Source organism: Muntiacus reevesi, chromosome 16 (assembly GCF_963930625.1).
Source record: "Muntiacus reevesi chromosome 16, mMunRee1.1, whole genome shotgun sequence".
Lineage (NCBI taxonomy): Eukaryota > Metazoa > Chordata > Mammalia > Artiodactyla > Cervidae > Muntiacus > Muntiacus reevesi.
Genome location: NC_089264.1, coordinates 6,672,467 through 6,696,466, shown reverse-complemented (window position 1 = coordinate 6,696,466; position 24,000 = coordinate 6,672,467). Strand labels below are relative to the sequence as shown.

Here is a 24,000-nt window from a genome sequence, read left to right as displayed (position 1 = left end):
ATTATCATTATCGTCTTTGTCAGTAAGTTAAACTCTGAATTTAACTGGGTCCATGGCCACCCAGAATAAAATTCACATTTCTCAATCTCTCTTGAGTTGTGTATGGTTATGTGACTAAGTCCTGACAAAGGGAGGTAAACAAAAGAGATCTGAGTCATATCAGGCTATGTTTGAAGGATATCATTCCTTTTTATTTTTCCCATTGACTGAAATAAGAGCATGCTGACCAGAGCTGAAGCAGTAATTTAGGCCCAAGGGTCTTCATTTTAGGGACAAGGGAGCAAAAAGTTAGAGGTGACTGAGTCCCTGATAATTGTCAATCACATTAACCCTAGATTTTTTATCTCTGGGAAAAGTTCACGTGTGAGAAAAACACATTTCCATCTTTTTGAAATTTCTGTTTTTAGGGTTTTCTGTCACACACATTAGAATTTAATCTAAACTAATACAAAAATATTTTAAAGATAGAGCAGAGTAAGGGACTAGAGTGTGGCACTGTGTAGTATTTCAGACTGAGGGTGATTAAACGGTGACTGAGGAAGGACCTTGAGGAATCAACAGTTAGGATGAGTTCTGAATGCATGAGTAAGCCAAGTGTTAGCAGGATGAGAGTATTCCAGGGAGTGGGACATAGTAAAAGAAAAAGGATACAGCAGGAACATGCTTTTGTGTTCAAAGATCAGCAAGGTGGCCAAGATGGCCTACCTTCTCAACTTCTTATCCTGATTCTCAAACAGGAATACTTGACTCCAGACCTTGAAGAGATCAGGCAACTTTGCAGGCATTGTTCTCTATAGGGTCTCTTCAGGAAGACTCATGATTCAGCTATGAGTCTAAACTTTTACTCAGATAGATTCGAGGCTTAACCTTTAATGCCCATTACAAAAAGCTTCTCCACTTCACCCAAATATCACCCATTTTTCTGAAGTTAGCATAGGTTCTCACTCTTGCTTAAGGGATGGCATTATTTAAGGGATAGCTCTGCCCCATATTGCTTTCTTTCTTCTTGAAACTCCTTAGACATTATTGTCAGTGCTTTCACTTTGTTAATAATCCATCATTCTGTTCTAATTCAAGGACGTATTTTTTGCCACCTCGATTAAGATGAAATGTAATAGTTATGTCTTCAAAAGTTTAAAAAAAAAAATCTCTTTTGGCTACTAGTTCTTCAAACAGAAGGTGCTCCATAGAAACTTTATGTTCATTCAACCATCTCACAAGATAGAAACACAATGGAGAGAACCTAATCTTTCTTGGTTCCTCCCTTTCGCCAGGAAGATATGAGTAGCTGAAGTATTTGGTGCTATATATAGTCAGTTGATGTCAGCTGGATGCCAGTCTCTTCAGAAAGGCTCAGTCTCCAGTTTGAGTCAGAACTAGGGACCATGCCGTCCCAGGCTCAAGGATAAAAACCATCGGGCCCAAGTGCCATCCATAGTCCATCTCCAGTCTTTCCTCCACAAATTGGGATTCATCCTTCCTGAAAAGAAAGGTGAGTATATTGTTTCCTAAAACGTTGTATTAGTCAATTGTCCAAGGAAGTTCAGAGCTGTGACTCATTAATGGGCTTTTTTTGCTTTAAAGGACAGCTGTTGATGCCAATATTAAAATGCTGCCACCAAAGAGTTCTGATTTAATCTGGTGTCCTGTCTTCATTCTTACAGTTTGCTGGAACTGAAGGCCAGTAAGGAAGCAATGACAGGTTAAAATAAACTGTGAAAGTGAGAGAGGAAGGGGAAAAGAAGCCAGCTCTTTCATTGTTTCTCATTGCCCAATAATGATTGTACTAGTATATAGATAAGATGGCCTGAAACTCTGAGAATCAGCCTCTGTTCACTGTGACATTGCCTGTCAATGAACAGCATACTCTGTCACCAAACAAGGAATGGTATCAGAGCCTTCCAATAGAAAGCAATAATAAAGAACAAAGATGCTCTCCTTCAAAAGGATGATTATAAAATACTCCAAATGAGTTCTTCACATTGCCTCAATAATGTTCCTTTATTTTTAACAGGGAACAAAAAAAAAATCATGCTATCACATAATACCATGGTGAAGCAGAGGAAACAGCAAGCATCAGCCATCATGAAGGAAATCCATGGAAATGGTATCAATGACAATCCTTCATAGCATTAACACAGCTCAGCACTAATGTAGACCCTTCCTGATATTATTTAATATCCTATAGTTTACTTTCTTTAAATTCTTGCTATTCTGTCATAACAAACCTGGAGCTCTAGGGGGTGTGGAAAAGCCTATGGTAACTAATCCTTTTGTAGTCATCCTTTCTCATTTGAAAGCTATTTTCAGATGAACAACTGTTCTAAAGGAATGAAGCAATCTGACAGCTGATGTACATTCTGCTTGGCTTGCCTTTCACACTTCACATTATAAGTTAGTATCACCACTCTCAGATCATTTATTTTTTTCTTTTTCTGTTTTTTTTTCAGACAGGTCTCATGAAATCTTGTGTTTGTTGTCCATTCCACCAGATATATATTGATTTCTTTTACCATAAATTACATAAATTATTCAAAATCTGTTCTACTATCCCTTTAGGGAGAAAAATGTTGTTAAATTAGAATTCGTATTAATTGTGAACTTCTTTAACACTGAAATAAGTCTTCATATTTAGTAACTGATTTACCAAAACATTTTGTGTGGAAATCTATTTATAATTTCTAGGAAAATATAGATTTCCTATAGTCTCAAAACATACAACTCAAAAAAAATTTTAATGTAAGATGCAAGATGATATGTCACTCTCTTCTTTAAGTTCTAGCAAAAGTTCTAGAAACTAGTACTTTATATATTACATTTTGATTGTTGTAAAGGAAATTCAAATTTGACTGTTATAAAAGAAATTGAGCAAAGGATAGTGTCAATTTTAAAAGCAAATAAGTAGAATATCTAGATTCCTTTAAGGGCTGATTTGAGCCATTCCAGAATGTATTTGTGGAGTTTTCAGGGCATCTTCTTACTTCACTTCTATTGACAAGGAATGTGACCTTTTACCTGAACAATACTGAAACCTAGGGAAATGAGATGTGGTGAAGGCAGCTGGGACCAGGCATAAGGGTAGCATTTTCTTCTCTCTCTCTCTTTTTTAAACTTGTATTGGAGTATAGTTGATTTACAATGCTGTTGTTAGTTTCAGGTGTACAAAGTGTAGCATTTTCATACTTCACTTTCCATAATGCGAGCTGAATAGAACCAATCAAAGATTCTGTTAGATGCTTCCACCATAATGTAGTCTTATTTAAGGTTCTGTTATTAAGTTTTGTTTTCATTTTCTGTAATATAAAATCACCATACTGTATTCAACTTAGTCCTGTGCTTTGCTATCATTTTGAGTTAGCTTGAAATAAAGAGAAGATAATTCTGAATCAGACCCCAGAACTAAATTTGTACCAATGTAAGATTCCAAAATTCATGCTTCCTTTCATTTTGTATGCTTATTTGTATCTCCTGCTTCATGTAGTTTACTTGAAATTGTTTTAACAGATTCTCTGATCAGTAAGGCAAAAATCAGATAATCATTTGAGTTTGTGACTAAACTTACTTACCTTCAAACTAGGCTTGGGATAAATCATCATTTTCTAATTATGTCATAATCATAAATTGATCCATCATTTTAATTTATTCCCAGTTTAAATCATGTGTTGAATTCTACTCTATTACTGATATAGACCTATAAAGAGTATCTTTTTCTTTTTTTGTAACATAACTTTTAAAATGAAATATAAAGAAAAAATACAATTATATCTCAAGGGATAAAAAAATTCTCAAAACTACTATCTCACCACCAACAGGTCCTGGCCATGTAAAGTCTGCTAAAGCCTCCCTCCCAAATCACGGGTAGATTTCCAGTCCCTTAAGTAGAGTCACATGCTCTGCCTTAGTTTGGAGGTCAAGTACTACAGATAACACACGGATAATTGCAGACTCTTTCTTAACTTATCTCAACTAAAATAGCTGTAGTACTTTAGGAAGTAACTTAAATAATCTCCCTCTTTTATTTCCTCTGACATATTATATGGAACTTTACTATTTGTATATGTTATATTCTTTAGAGTTGTGGGATTAGAGGGCTATCATTTTTCCTAAGGAGGCAGAAATGAGACATGGACTTCATAGAAAACTTTTTGGGAACAATTCTCCAAATTTGCAAACACTTCATACCAGTAAAAACCTGAACAATGTATGATGAAGCACACAATAGTCTTGATCTTAATTCTAAGACTAAATAAGTAAAATTTAGACTGACTTGTCTTTTATAAAAAAGATCAGAGAAATTCTTCTCCCAGTCTACATTCTTCTTCCATTCCCTTCTCCCCTTGTGCATCAAGAGTCTTGTGTGGTTTTTTTTTGCAGTATTATAATTCATTTATTTTTATATTACTTTTCAAAAACATATAGCCAGGAGGAGAATGAAATGTGACAATGAGGTGGCTAAATGAGTTGCTTTCTAAACCTGAACTAGAAGTTCAGTCCAGTTCTTGTTGTGGGGAGAGAGACTATAGCTAGCGAGCCTTGAGATCCGTCAATAGAAAAATACAATAATCAAAAGAAGAGTTCTTCATCACAGCACTCACTTAATCTGAAGGAGAAATAACCTCAAAGAATTACTGAAAAATCCTATCCATACAGACTAGGATACATTGAACTGGATTGCCTGAGTAAAAATGTAGATGGTTCCCTGCCTCTAACAAACCCCAAACTGTTCATTCATTATGGAGCTATAATGCTGCTAAGTCTCTTCAGTCGTGTCCGACTCTGCATGACCCCAGAGATGGCAGCCCACCAGGCTCCCCTGTTCCTGGGATTCTCCAGGTAAGAACACTGGAGTGGGGTTGTCATTTCCTTCTCCAATGCATGAAAGTGAAAAGTGAAAATGAAGTCACTCAGTCGTGTCCGACTTGTAGTGACCCCATGGACTGCAGCCTACCAAGCTGCTCCGTCCATGGGATTTTCCAGGCAAGAGTACTGGAGTGGGGTGCCATTGCCTTCTCCAGGAGCCATAATGATTTGGTGCCAAATTATATACAAGAAGCACATATACTACACTCTCAATAGTAACTAATAGAAAATATCCCTTGCAGACCATCCTCATCATCACATCATGACGATCATCATCATGGTCATCAGCGTCAGCATCAGAAGTGTTAGAGCTGATGGTAGTAACTGTTCAGTGCTAAGGCTGTGATGCAAAACCTATAAGCATTAAACAGAAATATCAGAACCATGCTGTTACCATCTAACAAGTGCTATTCTAAAAGACAAAAACACAAAAATATTTTGCCATTATCGGTGCATGAATTAGTTATAGAGGTGAGAAAAGATGGCTTATAACGGTGGGTAATGCCCACTAGTCCTGTGCTATTTACTCCTGAAGCTGTACCCATTCTCCAGTGGTGATCACGTTTCTCTCTCAGGAACTCATTTGAGACCCAGGAAGGGTAGGGGGTGGGATAAATGAATAGGAAGTAGTAAGCGGATAGAGAAAGAGAAGGGGGAATGAGAATGGAAGGGGGAGAGGCACACTCGAACAACTGGCATCTGTCAGAAATGGGGTGGAGGAAGGAATAGGAATTAAAATCACATGAGAACTGGGAGTATGCTGGCCCCTGGTTTCAAGCACAAATACACTTTCAGAAATAGAAAGACTACTGTTTCAGCCACCCTACAGTTTTCTCACCTGGGTTTTGTGAGGGCTTTTTTGGTATGTTTTTTGTTTTTTTCCCTCATGACTGGGGAACAGTAACAGTACACAGAAGACTGAGCAGATTTTTCTTGTGATTTCAGGAAAAGAGGTTAGTCTGTGGTCTGAAAACAGGAAGCCAGGTTCTAAATGGAGTGCTGTTGTTCACATGGTACCACGAGCCCTGGTTCCAGACCAGACATCTAATTCCTCACTTGAAATTGAAGAGGTTGGCTTTGTTGAGACACCTACTTCTAAAATTTCATGACTCTAATGTATTGAGCTATGTGTATTTGAGTTTCCCCATCAATAGCAAAGGCAATGATAATATTGACACAAATTGCAGGGATGCTTTGAAAAGCATAATCATGATGTCTTAACTTTCAGATGAAAGATTATGTGAGGACCCCTTTTACTTTTCCTATACAAGCATATCTTAAACTGTAATTGATCAAGTTATCCGTATAAAAAGGAGGACACAAGGAAGGCCTTAAATATCATAGATCAAATGTAAAAAGTCTGGGGGAGAAAAAGAACTTAACCTAATGCTTCAATGTACAAGTTTGAGAGTTTCCTTTGGTTTAAAATTTCACATTAGCATTCTTATAGCCCTGAGAAAAATCATGCTTTATTTTGAAAATCAGTGTGCAGTAATATGTTGTAAAATTGTGAATATTTCTAAACCTGCCCTAGATTTCTAAACCTCTAATAAGGCCCTCCAGAAAAGTAGCAGCAGAAAACCAGGCTAAATTCCAGTTTATACCAAAGCTGAAATGATAATGTTTAATTCTTGCCATAATTTCATCATCCTAATTTCTTTATTGTTTTTTTCATTCTAACATACTCCAGATGTATATCCTACAAACAGTTCTGGTTGAATTACTGGCTTGTGTAATTCAATTTGCATAGTTCAATACATTGGTAATCTCATTTTTTAAATGTTTATAGATTTACACAGTTTATAAGTGGCAATACTTTTAACAGTAAAAATTTTTTTTACCATATTAGTATCCATTTTATTGTGTGTTTTAAAATATATTCATTTCAAACTTTAAAATATGGTAAATGCAAGGACATTTGTAACTATTAGGTAGAAGATGATAAAAAGAGACATTGAAGAAGATGATAGCTGCTATAAACTAGTTTCTTACTTAGTTTTAATCCTTGGAAAAACAAAAATCTCTGAGATTTAGGTCATTCAATATGAGTTTTAAAGTTGCAGAAAATAATCCTTGAGTTTTTCAGCTATGGAAATGGTTATTATGTTACTCTATGTATCTGTGCTTTCAGAACAGTAAAGTTTTGAAAACTTTATAGTTTAGAACTCAAATCAAGGCAAAGAGATATGAAGTAGGAAAATACAGAATCCCAGATGAGTTTCAAAATCAACTTTTTTCATGTAAAGAAAACTATTAGAAATTACTAGTAAACTTTTTTTTTTTACTAGTAAACTTTTAATCAAATGTAGACTTTTAAAGCACTATTCAAAATTAAAATAAATCTGGACTATTAACTTTTTTATATAACATGTGTATATGCATATTTCATTATGCAATGATGTATGTTTATGGATTATTATTCAATGCACATAGGTTAACTGTAAGCAGGCCAAAGAGTCCTGTGTAAATGCAGAGATCTCTTGGTTTCAATCAGGCTTTTAAGTAAATTGATAGCACCACTCTCAAGTAAACCAGTTTCAATTATCTCCCCTTCTGTGGCTTTGCCCATTCTACCAGAATTGCAGCTGCTAGTGAATCATAGGGAGACAGTTTTAAAAGATTTTTGTCTTACTACAGTTATTTGAGTATCTTTATAAACTGTGAATTGGACTCACTGATCTACCTAAATATATAACATTGGCAGGGTCAAATTTTCAAAATAAACACACAGAACTACCTGTGCATCCATAAATCCTTGCTGACTAAGTCTCAAACCTATGAAGTAAATATGAAAAAAAGAATGTTTCCTTTTGGAAGAATTTAGATCCAGGGTCTGCTCATAAGACTACATATTGAAGAAAGGTTTGAAAAAAGAAATTGATCACATTTTCAAAGACCACTGATACTCTCCCACCAAAATGCATTTTTTCACTTGGTTTCCAGTACTTATAGTAATGTGGCTAAAGTGGAAGGAAAGCACACTCAAAAATCAAAATTTTGAACTTTTTAATGTAAGATTTTGAATCTTAATCTAACTAGAAAAATGTATCTGATAAAGAATATTAGTTACAATTATTTGATATCTCTAGTAGATTGAAAAATGTGGAGTTTTTTGTGGAAATTAATTTTCTTATGGTCAAGACCCTAAAGGTGTATTTTAACATTTTTTATAATTGGATATTTATTTCAAAGTAACCACTGATTTCCTTAAAATAGTAGCAAGCTATAATGGATTAAGTCCTATAAGATCTTTAAAGAATAAATGGAAAATTCTGGATCACTATGAATGACATCAACAGGAAAGTATGTCTAGCAATATTATTTTCAATAGATGATCTAATGCCACAAAGACAACCTTCTAATCCATCAGGGCAAGGATATGAACCCTGAATAAGTTATATCATTTATCAGGCATCCAGATAAAACACACTGTTAAGACTCTGCACAGAGGTTTGCAATAAAGAGCAGGGAACAGCTGAACTTGGATTCTATCTGCTCAGTTGAGAGAATTCTTCACTCTGAAAGTTTAAATAAATGAGTGTTCATACGTTAGTTGTCCCAACTCACAGATGGTCTGGAACTCGAGCTCTAGTTACATCATAAACTCAACTACTGGAAAGGAAGGGGAAAAAACCCTTGGAAAATTTGGTTTATGTCTTTTATTGTTTGTTTATGCAAAACATGTTGACTTTAAATGTTCCTATGTCTATTAGTATGCTAGTGAATATTTAACTGGTTTTTTAGGTGGGGAATGCCTCGGTTTATAGAGTTTGCAAAATTCTCTTGCTATGAACAAGTTTGAGCTTCCATCAAGGAGAAACTGAATGCAGAGTTGGGAAGAGATGTGTAGTAATACCGTACTAAAATATTTCTACTGCACAGATATAATAGATATATGAAAACATCAAAAGCATTGATAATAGCAAAAAGAAGTATTTAGAAAGTGATATTTCTGAGTATTTATTGCTTTTTAAAAATACAACTTATCTAATTATTAAGTTTATATAATTTAATTTTAATAGTGGCTATATTCACTGACTTTAACTACTAGCTCACAGAATTTCTGGAAATTTATTGACTGACTCTTGTGAGCCAGGACAAGCCTGCTTCAGACACCAGTAGACTTCTCACAAAGTTGTCTCATCTCAGAGATCCACAGTACCTTCAGGTGGTCACTCAAAGCCAATGAAGTCCTTGAGTGTTACTTATAGAGTAAAAGAGAAAATTTACATTTAAAGAAAGTAAAAGTAAGTATGAAGAATAAGAAAAGAGTTGAGAGTTGGTCAATTATGTGTGCCTTCTTCTTCTCTTTCCTTTTTGTCCCTTATTTCTCTCTTGTGGTATAAATTTACTGTAAAAATGGATTGCACCAGCTGATTATTGAGGGTAGGTAAGTTCCTCATGGCTCTTGCTATACATCTATTCCTGCAGCAGCTTGAGTGATGATTATTGTGTTCTGCTAAAAAGGAGTGAATGTTTCTTATGAGTCCAAACAAGTCTGGCCAGAGGTATAGTTTATACCTCTACTCTTTTTTCCCTTTCTTCTTCAAGACTCCTACTGATGGGCTTCTTGGCTAAGCGTCTTTACTCTTTCTTGTGATCCCAATCTTAATAAAATTTTTGGACTTTTATCAGTGAGATAAAGATCTGAAGAGAATGACCATATCAGTTAGCATGCTTTTTTAGTTGAAAATAGCAGAAAATCAGAAACCAACTAGATTGAAAAATAAAGGGAATTTACTACCTAATATAACTGAAAAGTTCAGAGGTGATTCAATAAATCTTCATCTGGCAGTTCAAGTATGCTATTAAGGACCAGTTTCTTTCTCTACCTCGGCTCTGATTTCCTTGGGGTAAGTTTCACCTCATGTCTGACTCTATCATTTTATCAAGTACATATCAACAGTTTGCGGGACAATATGCATACATGCTTATATGCAGCAGGAAAAGAAAGTATCTTTGGCACAGTGTACACAAAGAAAAGTCCTGGTATTTTCTCTCATTGGCCTAGGTCGTCACACACATGTTCCTGTATCAATCACAAAAGTAGTAATTCCTCTCAAACATACCTCAGAGGACTATTGTAACTCTAAGGGGCCACAGGGATAGGATTCACTTAGGTCATGTGGTTATTTCAGAAACATTGGTGGAATCAGCTAATATTGGCAGTCATTAGGAAGAGGAAAATGAGAGAAAAGTTTTCTCGAATCCTTGTCTTGGAGTCCCCAAATTACACTTATGCCATAGCTTGAAATTTAGAACTTTTAGAAAATAATATGCTATTTCCTTTTTCTAGACTCTTTATTTTCATTTAACTGTTTATAATGACTCAAACTGGTAATAGAAAAGAGAAGAAAGAGAAAAGCTGCATCCTTGTTTTGGTTTCCTTATGGAAAAACTTTATAGCATTAATTGTAAGGAGAAAGATTCCATTATAGTTAAGTCCTCTACATATGAACTGTCAGGCTGCAAGCTTTCAAAGATGCCTGTATGCCAGCTCTTGTACTGACCTACTGTACTTTTCAAGGTACTGTATTGTTTTTTGGTAATTATAAATGTTTTTTGGTGAGTGTCTTTATGTATTATTTGTGTGAAATTATTACAGTCTGGTGCTATATGGCTGCTTGTGTTAGTTGGGTACCTATGCTAACTTTGTTGGACTTTATGAATGCACTCTTTGTATTATTTGTGTGAAATTATTACAGTCTGGTGCTATACGGCTGATTGTGTTAGTTGGGTACCCAAGCTAACTTTGTTGGACTTTATGAATGCACTCTTTGAACAGAACTCTTTCACATAGACAGGACATACTGTACTATAAAGGCTGTCATCTTTGCATTTTCTAGTGGTTGCCCAGTTTGGGGAATTTTTTAGTTCCTGACAATGTCCCAGTTGAAAGGTTTTTCAGGAAAAATCTAAATTTGTTTAAAAACATTACTTGTAATACATAATTGTTAAACAGAATGTGTATTCCTATAAGGTTAATTGACAAAAATCTATGGATTTCAATTTTCTGTAATTCTTTTTATCTTCTCTGTCATGCATTGCTAACTGAATTCTTTCAAGAAGCATTTAAAGGCGATTTCCCCTCCAGCCCCTAGTATTGTGAAGTAAAGTGAAAGTAGCTCTGTTGTGTCCAAACTCTTTGCCCCCATGGACTATACAGCCCATGGAATTCACTAGGCCAGAATACTGGAGTGGGTAGCCTTTCCCTTCTCCAGTTCTTCTCAAACCAGGATCGAACCCAGGTCTCCCGCATTGCAGGCAGATTCTTTACCAGCTGAGCCACAAGGGAAGCCCAAGAATAAGCCTATCCCTTCTCCAGGGGATCTTCCGGACCCAGGAATTGAACCAGGGTCTCCTGCATTGCAGGCAGAGAATCAACTGAGCTATTCAGTTCAGTTCAGTTCAGTCTCTCAGTCGTGTCCGACTCTGCGACCCCATGAATCATAGCGCGCCAGGCCTCCCTGTCCATCACTAACTCCCGGAGTTTACTCAAACTCATGTCCATTGAGTTGGTGATGCCATCCAGCCATCTCATCCTCTGTCGTCCCCTTCTCCTCCTGCCCCCAATCCCTCTCAGCATCAGGGTCTTTTCAAATGAGTCAACTCTTCGCATGAGGTGGCCAAAGTACTGGAGTTTCAGCTTCAGCATCAGTCCTTCCAATGAACACCCAGGACTGATCTCCTTTAGGATGGACTGGTTGGATCTCCTTGAGTCCAAGGGACTCTCAAGAGTCTTCTCCAACACCACAGTTCAAAAGCATCAATTCTTCAGTGCTCAGCTTTCTTCACAGTCCAACTCTCACATCCATACATGACCTCTGGAAAAACCATAGCCTTGACTAGACAGACCTTTGTTGGTAAAGTAATGTCTCTGCTTTTTAATATGCTTATATAGGTTGGTCATAAATTTCATGGCTGCAATCACCATCTGCAATGATTTTGTAGCTCAAAAAAATAAAGTCTGACACTGTTTCCCCATCTATTTCCCATGAAGTGATGGGACCATATGACATTAGGGAAGCCCTAATATTGTACCAAATTACTATAAGCAATACTGTGGCTTTTCTATCACTTGTGATCTAAAGGGAATTTATTTTGATTCTGGAATCAAAAAGCTGAAACAGTTCACTCCTGTCACACTTTCTAGAATACTGACGGATATAGACACACCGAAAAATAACCCAGTTCCTCCTTCCCTGTTGCAAGCACACAGTAACAGAAACTCCAAACACTTGCAAATAAAAAGAAGTGAATATTTCTTGTATAACTCAGCAGAGCTGGCAAACAAGCCCCAGGAAACTATAAAATAGTCTCATTCACTCTGCTGTTGGCCTTCATTCCTCTTCTGTAAGTTACTTCTGCCATCCCCAGGGACTGTAAAGCACAGAATTTTTTTTTCATCCTAGCAGACAATGCAATTCTGCATTCATTAGGAAGTGCTATGAGAAAATTTTAAATTGAACATGTTAATTAGGATAGACTTAATTTTTTGGAGCAGTTTACAGAAAAATTGAACAGAAATTATAGTAGTGTTCCTATATATCCTTCTTCTTCCAATATATAGTCTCTCCTATTATTAACATCTTAAGTGTATTATGCTAGCTATGATTGATGAAACAATATTTATATAGTATTATTAATTGAAGTCCATAGTGTACGTCAGGGTTCACACTGGGTTATATTGTTCAATGGGTTTTCATGAATGCACACTGTCATGTACCTGCCATTATAATATGACACAGAATAGTCTCACTGCCCTAGAAGTCCTCTGTGCTCAACATCTTCATCTGCACTCCTCCCCACAGGCAGTTGACAACCACTGACTGATTCTTTTCCTTTCTTACAAAGTTGTGTCTTTGTCCAGAATGTCATATAGTTGAAGTCACACAGTAAGCCATTACATACTGGCTTCTTTCACTTAGCAATATATATTTAAGGATCCTTCATGTCTTTTCATGACTTGATAGCTCTTAATTAAACTTTTGACTTTGAGATAAAAGTTTACCTGCAGCTGTAAGAATGAAAAGGCTTCCCAGGTGGCTCAGTGGTAAAGAATCTGCCTGCCAATGCAGGGGACAAGAGTTTGATCCCTGCATCAGGAAGATTCACTGGAGAAAGGAACGGCTACCCAATCCAGTATTCTTGCCTGGAGAATTCCATGGACACAGGAGCCTGACAGGCTATAGTCCATGAGGTGACAAAGAGTTGGACACAACTGAGCTGAGTGACTGAGTACAGAGGTGTGTAAGAATACAGAGCAAACCCAGAATGCTTTCCCAGTTTCCCCCAATATCAAAATCTTCAAAACTATGGTACAATATCACAATGAGAATATTGACATTCATGCAGTCCAGAGACTCCCATCAATCAGTAATCTACCTCCTATATATATATATATATTTTTTTTTTTGTGTGTGTGTGTGTGTCATTTTAAGATGCTGTAAAATGCAATCATACAGTATGCAACCTTTGAGGGTTAGCTTTTTTCACTCAGTGTAGTTCCCTGGAGGTAGATCCAGCTGTATGTTTCAACAGTTTGTTTGCTTTTATTGCTAAGTACCATGCTATGGATGGATCATAGTGTTTTTAACCATTTGTTGTTGTTTAGTAGCTAAGTTGTATCCAATTCTCTTGAGACCTTATAGACTGTAGCCCACCAGGTTCCTCTGTCTATGGGATTTCCCAGCAAGAATACTGGAATGGGTTGCCATTTGCTTTTCCAGGGACTCTTTCCAACCCAGAGATTGAATCCACATCTCTTGCATTGTAGGAGGATTCTTTACTTGGGAAGCCCCTTTTAACCATCACTCATTAAAGTACATCTGATTCTTTTTTTATATTAAGAATAAAGCTGTGAACATTTGTGTATAGGTTTTTGTGTGAATATAAAACTTTCATTTCACTAGGATAAACGCTCAGTATTGCTGATATGCTCTATTTTCAATTTCACTTAGTTCAATGAATTTTTTATTTCCTTTGAGACTTCTTTGACCCACAGATTGTTTAGAAGTATTTTGTTGTTATTGTTGTTTCCAAATATTTGGAGATTTTCTTGTAATCTTTCTGTTACTGATTTGTAGTGTGATTCCATTTTGATCAAAGATCATACTGGGTATAATTTTCACTCTTTTGAATTTGTCGAAGCTTATTTTATGGTGCAGGAAATGGTCTATCTTGGAGTATACTCTATGTGCACCTGGAAAGAATGTGTAACTTTTGCTGTTCAGTAGAGTATTTTACAAACATTTACATCCTACTGGGTGATGGTGTCGTTGACTTCTTTTATGTCCTTGCTCATTTTCTGTTTGTTGAGAAAGGTATGTTGAAGTCTCCAACTATAACTGTGGATTTATCTATTTCTCCTTTTAGTTTTATTAATTTTTGCTCCATTTTCAGCTCTGTTCTCTGATGAATACACATTTAGGAGTTTTAGGTCTTCTTGGTGGACTGACACTTTAATCATTATATAACATTCTCCATCTCTGGTTATTTCCTTTGTTCTGAAGTCCACTTTATCTGATATTAATACAACCACTTCTACTTCCCACTGATTAATGTTTGTTTGATATCTTTTTCTATCCTGTTACTTTCAACTTGCCTATATTGCTCAAGGTACTTATTTTTGAAGTGGGTTTCTTCTAGATAATTAATATTTGGGTCATGTTTTTAAATCCAATCACTAGTCTCTGTCCTCTAATTAGTATATTTTTAGCATTTATATTTAATGTAATTATTGATGTAGTAGACCTTAAGTCTATCATTTTAGTTTTTGCTTTCTGTTTGTTGTCTGTTTTTCATTTGTTTCCTTTTTCTTAGTTTCCTATGGGGTTTCTTGCCTATTTTTCAGAATTCAATTTTTATTTATCTCTAGTTTTTCAAGTATATAGGTATAGTTTTTAGTAGTTGTTCTATTACATTATATATGTTTAATTTATCAAAGTCTACTGATGTTGTCATTTTATCAGTTTAAGTCAAGTACAGAAAACCTACCTACCTTTATGTCTATTTACCTCTCCCTGTTTATAACTGCTACTGTTTATAACTGTTACCTATTTTCTACATACATTTATAACTATATTTGAGAGGTTTATAATTTTTGCTTCTATAAGCAAACATAATTTAGAAAACTCAAGAGGGAAAGGAAAACATTGTATTTATCCACATTTTTGCCTACTGTAATATTTTCTTGTTCTTGATGTTTAAAGCTTCCTTATTTTGTTTCCATCTTGTTTAAAGAACTTCATTTAGTTATTTGCTATGGTCTGAATATTTGTGTCCCCCTAGAATTCATATATTGAAATCCTAATGCACCTGATGGTATTGGGAGATGAGGCCTTTGGGAGGTGATTAGGCCATGAGAGTGGGGTCTTCATGAATGATATTAACATCTTTATAAAAGAAGCCCAAGAGAGCTACCATGTCTCTTCCACTGCATGAAAACAAAGTGAGAAGTAGGCAGTCTGCAACTCAGAAGAACGACTTCAACTGAACCAACTATGCCAGAACCCATATCTCACACTTACAGCCTCCAGATCTATAAGAAATATATTTCTGCTGTTTATAAGTCACCAGTCTTGGATGTTTTGTTATAATTAGCATGACTCATTCTTTTAGGGTAGGTCTTCAGGAAAAATAATCTCCTACTTTTCCTTCATCTGAAGATGTCTCAAATGCCCCTTTATTTCTAAAGAATGTCTTCGCTGGGCATCAGATTCTGGGTTGACATTTCTTTTCTTTCAGCATTTTTGTGCCACTTCCTTCTGGTCTTCATGGTTTCTGATGAGAATTCTACTGTCATTCTCATTTTTTTCTCCCTATAGGTAAGTTGTCATTTTTATCTGGCTGCTTTCAAGATTTTCCCTTTGTCTTTACTTTTTAGAAGTTTATGATATGTCTTGTTGTAGAGTTCTATAGGTTTATCTTTCATAGACAACTTTTTGCTTCCTGAATCTGTAGGTTTATGTCTCTTGCCAAATTTGGGAAGTTTTCAGCCATTATTTCTTTGTGTACTTTTCCAGCCCCACACACCTCCTCCCCTTCTGGGACTTCAGTGGTACAAATGCCGTATCTTTTGTTGTAGTCACACTGATCCCTAAGGCTTTCTTTACCTTTTTTCTTAATTTTTTTCTCTTTTGTTCTTTTTGGGTAATTTTCATTACTCTGTTTCCCAGTTCACTGATTCCTGCCTTTATCCCCTCCATTCTGCTATTGAATCCATCCACCGAACCTTTTATTTGGGGTATTTTTTTTCAGTTCTGAAGTTTTCATTTGGGTCTTTATAACTTTTATTTCAGTCATGATTTTTTTCCCCTTTGCTAAAGTTTTCTAAAATTTTCCATTTGCTTCCAGAAACTTTGTAATTGCTCTTTGAAGCATTTTTTTATCATGGCCACTTTAAAATCTTTGTTTTATAATTTTAATATCTCAGTCTTCTCATGCTGGCATCTGTCTCTTTTCCCATTTAGTTTGAGATCTTCTTGTTTCTATGACAAATGAGTTTTTTATTTGAGCCTGCACATTTTCATATTATATTTTAAGAATCTTGCTCTTATTTAAGCCTTCAATTTTATCTATACTTGTCTGACATTGCTTCAGGACGGGAAGGAGAGTGCCACTTCATTCATCACTGCCAGGGAGAAATAAGAAGTCACAGTTTCAGTTGGCTCATATTGAAACTTGATGTCACTTAGTTACTACTAGGAGGTGGTGGGAGTTCAAAATCCCCACCTAGTCTCTACTAACTCTGCAGGGATTGAGGGTTGTTACTGGCTAACAGGGATGAAACTCCCAGCTTCATCCTTGGCCTCTCAGATACCACCCTTATATAAGGGTGCACTGGGGCACCTCGTTATAGCTTTGCAAGGGTAAAATCCTGGGCTCTACACTTGAAATTTTTTGGTATGGGTGAGGCTAGTTTTTTTCTGTGGCATTTGGCTAGAGTAGCTATTGTCTAAAAGTCTCTTGTCTTTATAGGTTGCTCCTTTCTGGTCTTGACTAGTAAGAATAATCTTTTACTGTAGGTCTTTGGCTGCACCTGTTGCATGTTTCTCAGTTAAAAGAATTTTCAGCTCCAAGTCTGGGATATGTGGGGCCAAAAGAAACCCAAAGAATTAGTACTGTGTTGTTCCTTGGTCCTGAGGCCCCTAGCTGGTCTGCCTTCTTCCCTCCAACTTTTAGTCTTCTTATGTTTATTTTATACTAATATCCAGGATTTTTAGTTTTACTTAGTAAACATACAGGGAAAAGTATATCTAGTCTGTCTTCACAGAAACAGAAGTCTTGATGACACAATTTTTATAATTAGCAGAGCTCCTCTTCAGTTAACATCAAAATATATAAGCAAAGTGATTTCTTCAAAGCAAAATGGGGAGAAAATTTATAAGCAATTTTATTATTTTATCCCTAAAGACCTCAAAAAGCCTAATTATTAGGGTTAATTTGTAACATCAGAAAATGTTGTCCCAATCTTCCAGAATATTTATTTTATGAATGGTCCAATTTTTTTTCTCTGCATTTAACAGCAGTTCACAGTGGCAAAAGAACTCTGTGTGTTACCAAAAAAAGCATTTCTGATTAAAGGAGCAAATGGAGGAGTTTTCTTTCTTTGGGATTTCAGAAAAGTCCTTCAGTACTAGAAATAGAAAATAATAGTTGTTTACTGACCATCTCCTCTATTTAAGGCATGGAGGACACAAAGACAAAAACATAAAGAAAATGCAAATCACAGAATAAGTAAAATGGAATCAAGTAATATTGATTCCGTGCTATGGGAATACAGAAAAGGCATAAATAATTATGCATAGAAATTTTAGAGAATTGACAGAAATGGCACATAAACTGGATTGAGAAGGATTATTCAATACTTACCACTTACCTACTTTATGTTAGGCTCCTTAATGCAAGATACAGAATTAATAGTATTCCAACAAAGAAATGGGTGGCATGAGTCAAAGCATAAGCATTCTTGTAATGGAGACAATTCAAACTGATACATAAAAATGCTGGGAGTCAAAGAGAGCTTATGAACAGACCGATGAGTGGTATTGTTTGATAAGTCACTAAATAAGAAAAGAATAAATTAATATTTATTAATTTGTCATTAATAAATGACATTAAAATAAATAATAAAATGTCATTAAACTTCACTCACTCTTTTATGTGCCAGGTATGATACGAAACATTTTATTTAATCCTTACATAAAACCTATGCAGTGGGTATTATTATTATTAGTCCCACTTTAGAGATAAGAAAATTGAGGTTTATAAAAAAATAAGCAACATACCTATGATCATACAGTTAGAAAGTAGTAGAGCCAGAATTTAACCCAAGGTAGTCTGAGTAAAGAGCCTATAGTTTAGTTACTATACTAGCATATGGTTGTTGTTTAGTTACCAAGTTGTGTTGGTTCTTTTGTGACCCCATGGACTGTAGCCTGTCAGGCTCCTCTGTCCATGGGATTTCCCAGGCAGAAATACTGGAGTGGGTTGCCATTTCCTTCTCCAGGGGGTCTTTCCTACACAGGGATGGAACCAGTGTCTCCTGCATTAGCAGGCAGATTCTTTACTATTGAGCCACCAGGGATGCCTATTCTAACACATAGCAGATAGTAAATTATGAAATTTAGCAGAGCATTTAAAAATGCTTATCTTAGGGTTTTTCACGCACATGAATATTGTTTTACAGATGTAGATGTCATGCACCTGGGCAAAAAAGTCAGCATCCCCAGAGACATCATGTTGGAAGAATTATCCCATCTCAGTAACCGTGGTGCCAGACTATTTAAGATGCGACAAAGAAGATCTGACAAATATACATTTGAAAATTTCCAGTATGAATCTAAAGCACAAATAAATGTAGGTATAACTTGATAATACGGTTATCTAAATAAATGGGCAGCATTTCTAAACTTATATGTATTATTAAATTCCCAAACAAGTATTTTACAAATTTTCTTTTCATTGATTCTGTTATACTTTTTTTCATAATAATGAATAATTTAGGTGGGTAAATGATTATGCCTGATATGAGTATCTTTTTAGTTCAATAGAGAAATTGCATGTTTGTAGATTTGGCACTGAAGAACTGGTCTGTTCTGCTAAGAGGAGGGAGAGGGAGTGGAGACTGGTGGAACTAAAAGTTTCCATATCTTATCACCACTGGTTAAATGTTTGGGATGGAAACAATTCCAAAGCACACAGTGCTCCATAAAGTAAGTATAAGCATTTTATTGGCTGAAAACATCCTGGCATTGAAACATGCCTGGGAACTAGACACAGTTGATCTCCTTTCAAAGTATTCATCCCATGTTGTACAGAGAAGTCTGGTACTCACTGACAACAAAATCAATGTGGATAAAACTCTTTGGACAAAAGTTTCCATCACCCAAAAGTTAAAACAAACAAACTTATTAAATTATATTTCACATGTTGCATGAATACCATATTCTTTTAAATTGTCATTCAGAGAGATTTTAGAGGAAGAAGTTCATAATTGAAAAACGATTAGCTTTGGGAAAATATTTTAAAAATAAAATACTAGTATGAAGAATCAAAAAGGAATAGTGCACTATAGGAGATGGTGGAGACTACAACAATATAAGTTTTTTTTTTTTTTTTTAACTAAGGGTTTCTTTCTATAACTATGAAAAGTTCACAAGTTTACTCATGAATTTAAACCTGAAACCTTTCCCACTGCCATCACTAGTAAGCTGTTTTGAATGGACAGCTAAATTCTTTATAGCAAACAGACCAGTTTCACTGATCTTTTATCATAAAACACGCTACAGAACTAACATTTGCACTCACAAACACTAAAATTTTACTCATTCTTGAAATTTCTATTTCCCTTGTTATGATTCTGCTTAACAATAAATGGTTAGAGAATATCTTAAATAGTTTGTTTTTCACATTAATGTGCATCTTTCAACATCCATGAATTGAATCTAGCTATAATTATGAATTCAGTTAGACTTCAAATTTTACTCAACCATAGTATTTACACTTAATGAAGGATGATTTTCACTTGAAGTCATGGATAAATGTCATGGTATCCTATGGTATCCTATAATTACGCTCAGTATCCTCATCAGAATATGTCTGCAGCTAATACAGTATGAACCTAAAATAACCTCTAGCTCATCTGATGGATAATGACAATAGAGAGGTAGCTCTGAAGAAGAATATGAGATATAGTGTCTTAATGGAAATTCTTTGAAAAGTCATCTACAAGTCTAGACATCTAAATAAATCCAGTTTTCATAACTAGTATTTATATCTCTAAGTATAATGCTTTAATTACAATTCTGAAGGAAGGTATAAGATTTAAAATGTCCATTAGAATACAACATATTCTCTCTTCACTAGTATTTCAAGTTATTGACAATAATCTTATATACCTGTGGTCAAACATTCTGGTCATAGGTAAAATATATAAGAATATGCCTTAATACTTTTCCAGCATTCATAGAAGATTGAGAACTAAATAGTCCCAAACAGCTGTACTGAAATATTTGAACATATACTGAATATACAGAAACAATTAAATGCTAATAAGTAGAATAAAATAATAATAATAATATATGGAATGAAGTCACATGTCACTGAGTTACACAATATACTCTGAGTCTGATGAAATTTGCTCTCTTCTTTAGAAATTAGGAAAGTAGTATTTAAGGAAGAACACATATTGATTTGGCTTAAGCAACACCATAATAAAGGAGATTGAAATCCAGCTCCCTGAATTCTAGAGTTCTTGACACTGACACTTGTCAAGGTATAATTAAAAGAAACTCTGGCCTGGGAACTGGAAGAACCAACGTTCAGTCCTAGCAATCCCACAAACTGTAATCGGGAGTCAATTTAAAACTTTCTTTGCCTTTCTGGTCCTGTTTTCTCATTTATAAAATACAGGGTTGACACAAATGGTTTTGTAAGGTGCCTCTGGCTTTAAAGATCTGTGTTCACTGATCTTAAGTTTATAAATGACCTGCATAATAAATCACTGAGCTACATTATATGATGACACATTTGCTTTTATCAATGCTTTAGACTGCAACTTTAAGCAAGCATTGATAATATGACAGAAATTTAGAAGATATTAGGTTTGGGTCTATTTCCATTCATTTATTTATACTTTCGGCAGAAATTTATTGATTGCCTACTGTGTTCTAGAAACTATGCTTGGATTTCAAAGATAAATTAATACAGCCCTTGTCTAGTGATGGAGGGACAAAATAACACTGAAAAATAGAAAGCAATGATTTACTTAAAATCTAGTTTTTGAATCATTTTTATATGATTTATATCACATTGATGTTATTGACTACATTTTCTGAAATAATCTTTCACTGCTTCCCTTTAGCTTTATATAGTCAAAATAATGATTTAACTTACATTTATGCATTTCTTATAATTTCAGGGTATCATTAAATGAAAATATAAACCAACTCTTTGGTAATCAATGCCATCTATTAAAATATTAAGTATAATTACAAAAAATAAGCACAGCTTTTGGCTTATTTTCTTGCTGAGAAACTAGCAAATTCAAGCCACACAGACCTTATGATACAAATAACAACAGAGAGTATGCATTTTTAAAATAAAATGAAGATACACTGCTTGCTACACATGCCAATTTTAAAGTCCTAGTTCATGAACTGATCAACTTCTTACACATACACATACAAAAAGGGATGAAGAAAATAAGCATACAAGAGAAATAAAAGAATGATTCATCATAATTAAAATTCCTTTCTATAAGTTACTACTAAAGGATATCATCCAAAACAACCCATGGACTTCGCTGGTGGCACAGTAGATAAGAACCTGCCTGCCAAGGCAGGAGACATGGGTCCAATCCCTGGTCTGGGGAGACTCCACATCCTGTGGAGCAGCTAAGCCTGCGAGCAGCAACCACTAAGCCTGTGTGCTGAACCACTGGAGCCCCAAGCCAGAGCCTGTGCTCTGCTGCAAGGGACACCACCAACACGAGAAGCCCACACACGGCAGCAAACAGCAGCTGCCCCCTGCCCAGCTCTGCCCCACCACTTGCCACCACTAAAGAAAGCCCGTGCAGAAGCAATGAAGAGCAGTCAAAAAGAAAAAGAAAAGAATCTGCCTTCCAATGTAGGAGACTTGGGTTCAATCCCTAGTCAAGGAACTAAGAAAAAAAAAATCCACAGTTTATAGTTAAAACTACATGTTTGCAGTAACTAAGCACTTTTAAAATTCCTTAGAGGCACTCCCTGGCGGCCCAGTGGTTAAGACTTCACCTTCCAGTGCAAGGGGCATGGGTTCCATATCTGGTCAGGGAGCTAAGACTCCACATGCTTCATGGTCAAAAAACCAGAACATAAACAACAGAAGCAATATTGTAACAAATTCAATAAAGACTTAAAAAAATCCTTAGAAATCTCATATAATATTGGAAAAAAGGGAATTATATCATAAAAAGTAATTCTGAAATAAGACGTAACTAAATACTCTGAGGTTCAAAAAACATATATATTTTGTTCAAAAAATAATGTTATAAAAATCATTTAAGGCTATCATAACTAAAATAAGTCACTACCCAACTATTATAAGACTTTGCTTGTATACTTAACAATGACAAACAGAGGTACTGGGTGTCTCCTGATAATTAATAATTAGCTAGAAAGAGTTTATTTTCCTGTCTATAAAGGAGGTTAGTATTAGAATTTTTAAATTAATGTAGGTAGAATGATTTATAAGTTTAGGTGGAACTCATTTCATGGACAGTAACTTAGAAAAAGTAATTTTAATGCATGATACAAGTAAACTTTCTATATTTATCTCAACTAGCTTTTATTTATAACTAAAGTTAGCAAGAATTTTTTTTTCTAAGAAGTGGTGAAGGTTCAGAAGTGAAAAAAGTTATTAATCAAGTCAATTAAATTGAACACTTAAGATAATGGCTAAATTCAAAACACTAAAAACTGATGTATTTGAGTATAGCACTATCTACCTTTAGAAATTGTTTCTTTTTGCCTATTGAATACAATGCAAACTCATATGGCCAGTAATCAAGACCCATACTCATCTAGCTGCCTCTCATGCCTTCCTTCCTGTCTCCACAAGTCAGCTTGCAACTACTAACATCGCCCTGCTCATGTCCACAGAAACTTTACCAGGATGCTGCCTAGAATAAGGTGAATGTAAAAGACACCTGGAGAGTGTCTGTGGGTGGGTGAAGGCTGAAAATGGGATAAACTTTATTTTCTTCATAATTTTGTCAGGTGAGGCCTTAATTTATGATCTTTAGTTATTGTAAGCATTTGGATTTTAGTATGAAATAATCACATTTCTATAAAGTTAAATAATTATTAAATTGCAAAAGTGTACTTTACCTTTTCATCTTGTAAATAAATACAGAAATAAAAAATATTTTAAAATATGTTTGGCTTATGTCACACAGAAAAAACTCAAAAATTGGTGTTTATTTGCTATGGCCATCAGTAAATTTTTCTTTACAAAGTTAAAAGATGATTTGACCTTATGCAATTAAATAGATTGACTTCTTTTAAAATATATGTATCTCTCATGTATAATTGAAACAATATTTTATTATAGAGGTAAATCCTAGCTATACTTCTGAGGATATAACCTATTACAATGTCTGTTCTTCTCTGTTAAAAACCAATTGACTGTTTTTAAAGGGCTATATTGCCATAAAATAAATCCTAAACTATAACAGTAAAGCAAATTCACCTAAAACTTTAGACAAACGCTCTTTTAAATATTCTATTTTCTAGAAACACCAAATTCTTCCTTCTATATAAGTTTATGCAGCTTAAAGTAAAAATATTTTTCTGTTATACATGACTGATGTCCAAATTTCAAACTAATCTTTAAAACAAGTCATAATAAAGAATATAATTAAATCCCAAGTATAAGCAAACTAATAATGTAACAATGACTAAGTTGTGTGTTTGGCAAGTATGCTATATGATATTAAATCAGTAAAGACTTACAAATTAAATAGATTGATCTTATGGATATATTGTGAATAGTAAATTAGATAACTGATATAAAGCCCTGGACACAGTGCCTGGCACATAGTAAGGCTTAATTAATTATTATTAAGTAGATCATCACCATAAAACAGAATTTAGCTTG

At 35.0% G+C, this 24,000-nt stretch overlaps 1 protein-coding gene across 3 annotated transcripts in view; it reads left to right on the top strand.

The window, feature by feature from the left end:
* Positions 1 to 1,331: 1,331 nt before the first annotated feature.
* The window catches only part of MYOZ2 (myozenin 2), a 39,719-nt gene continuing 17,050 nt past the window's right edge, over positions 1,332 to 24,000 (top strand). The window contains exons 1-3 of one of the 3 annotated variants that reach the window (XM_065907632.1): positions 1,332 to 1,492; positions 2,015 to 2,107; positions 18,551 to 18,720. In XM_065907632.1, the coding sequence (XP_065763704.1) occupies positions 2,032 to 2,107; positions 18,551 to 18,720 (246 nt within the window). In that variant the 5' untranslated portion in view covers positions 1,332 to 1,492; positions 2,015 to 2,031. Of the gene's footprint in view, positions 1,493 to 2,014; positions 2,108 to 15,606; positions 15,687 to 18,550; positions 18,721 to 24,000 lie in introns of those variants that run through there. The other 2 variants (XM_065907633.1, XM_065907634.1) reach the window with 2 other exon arrangements.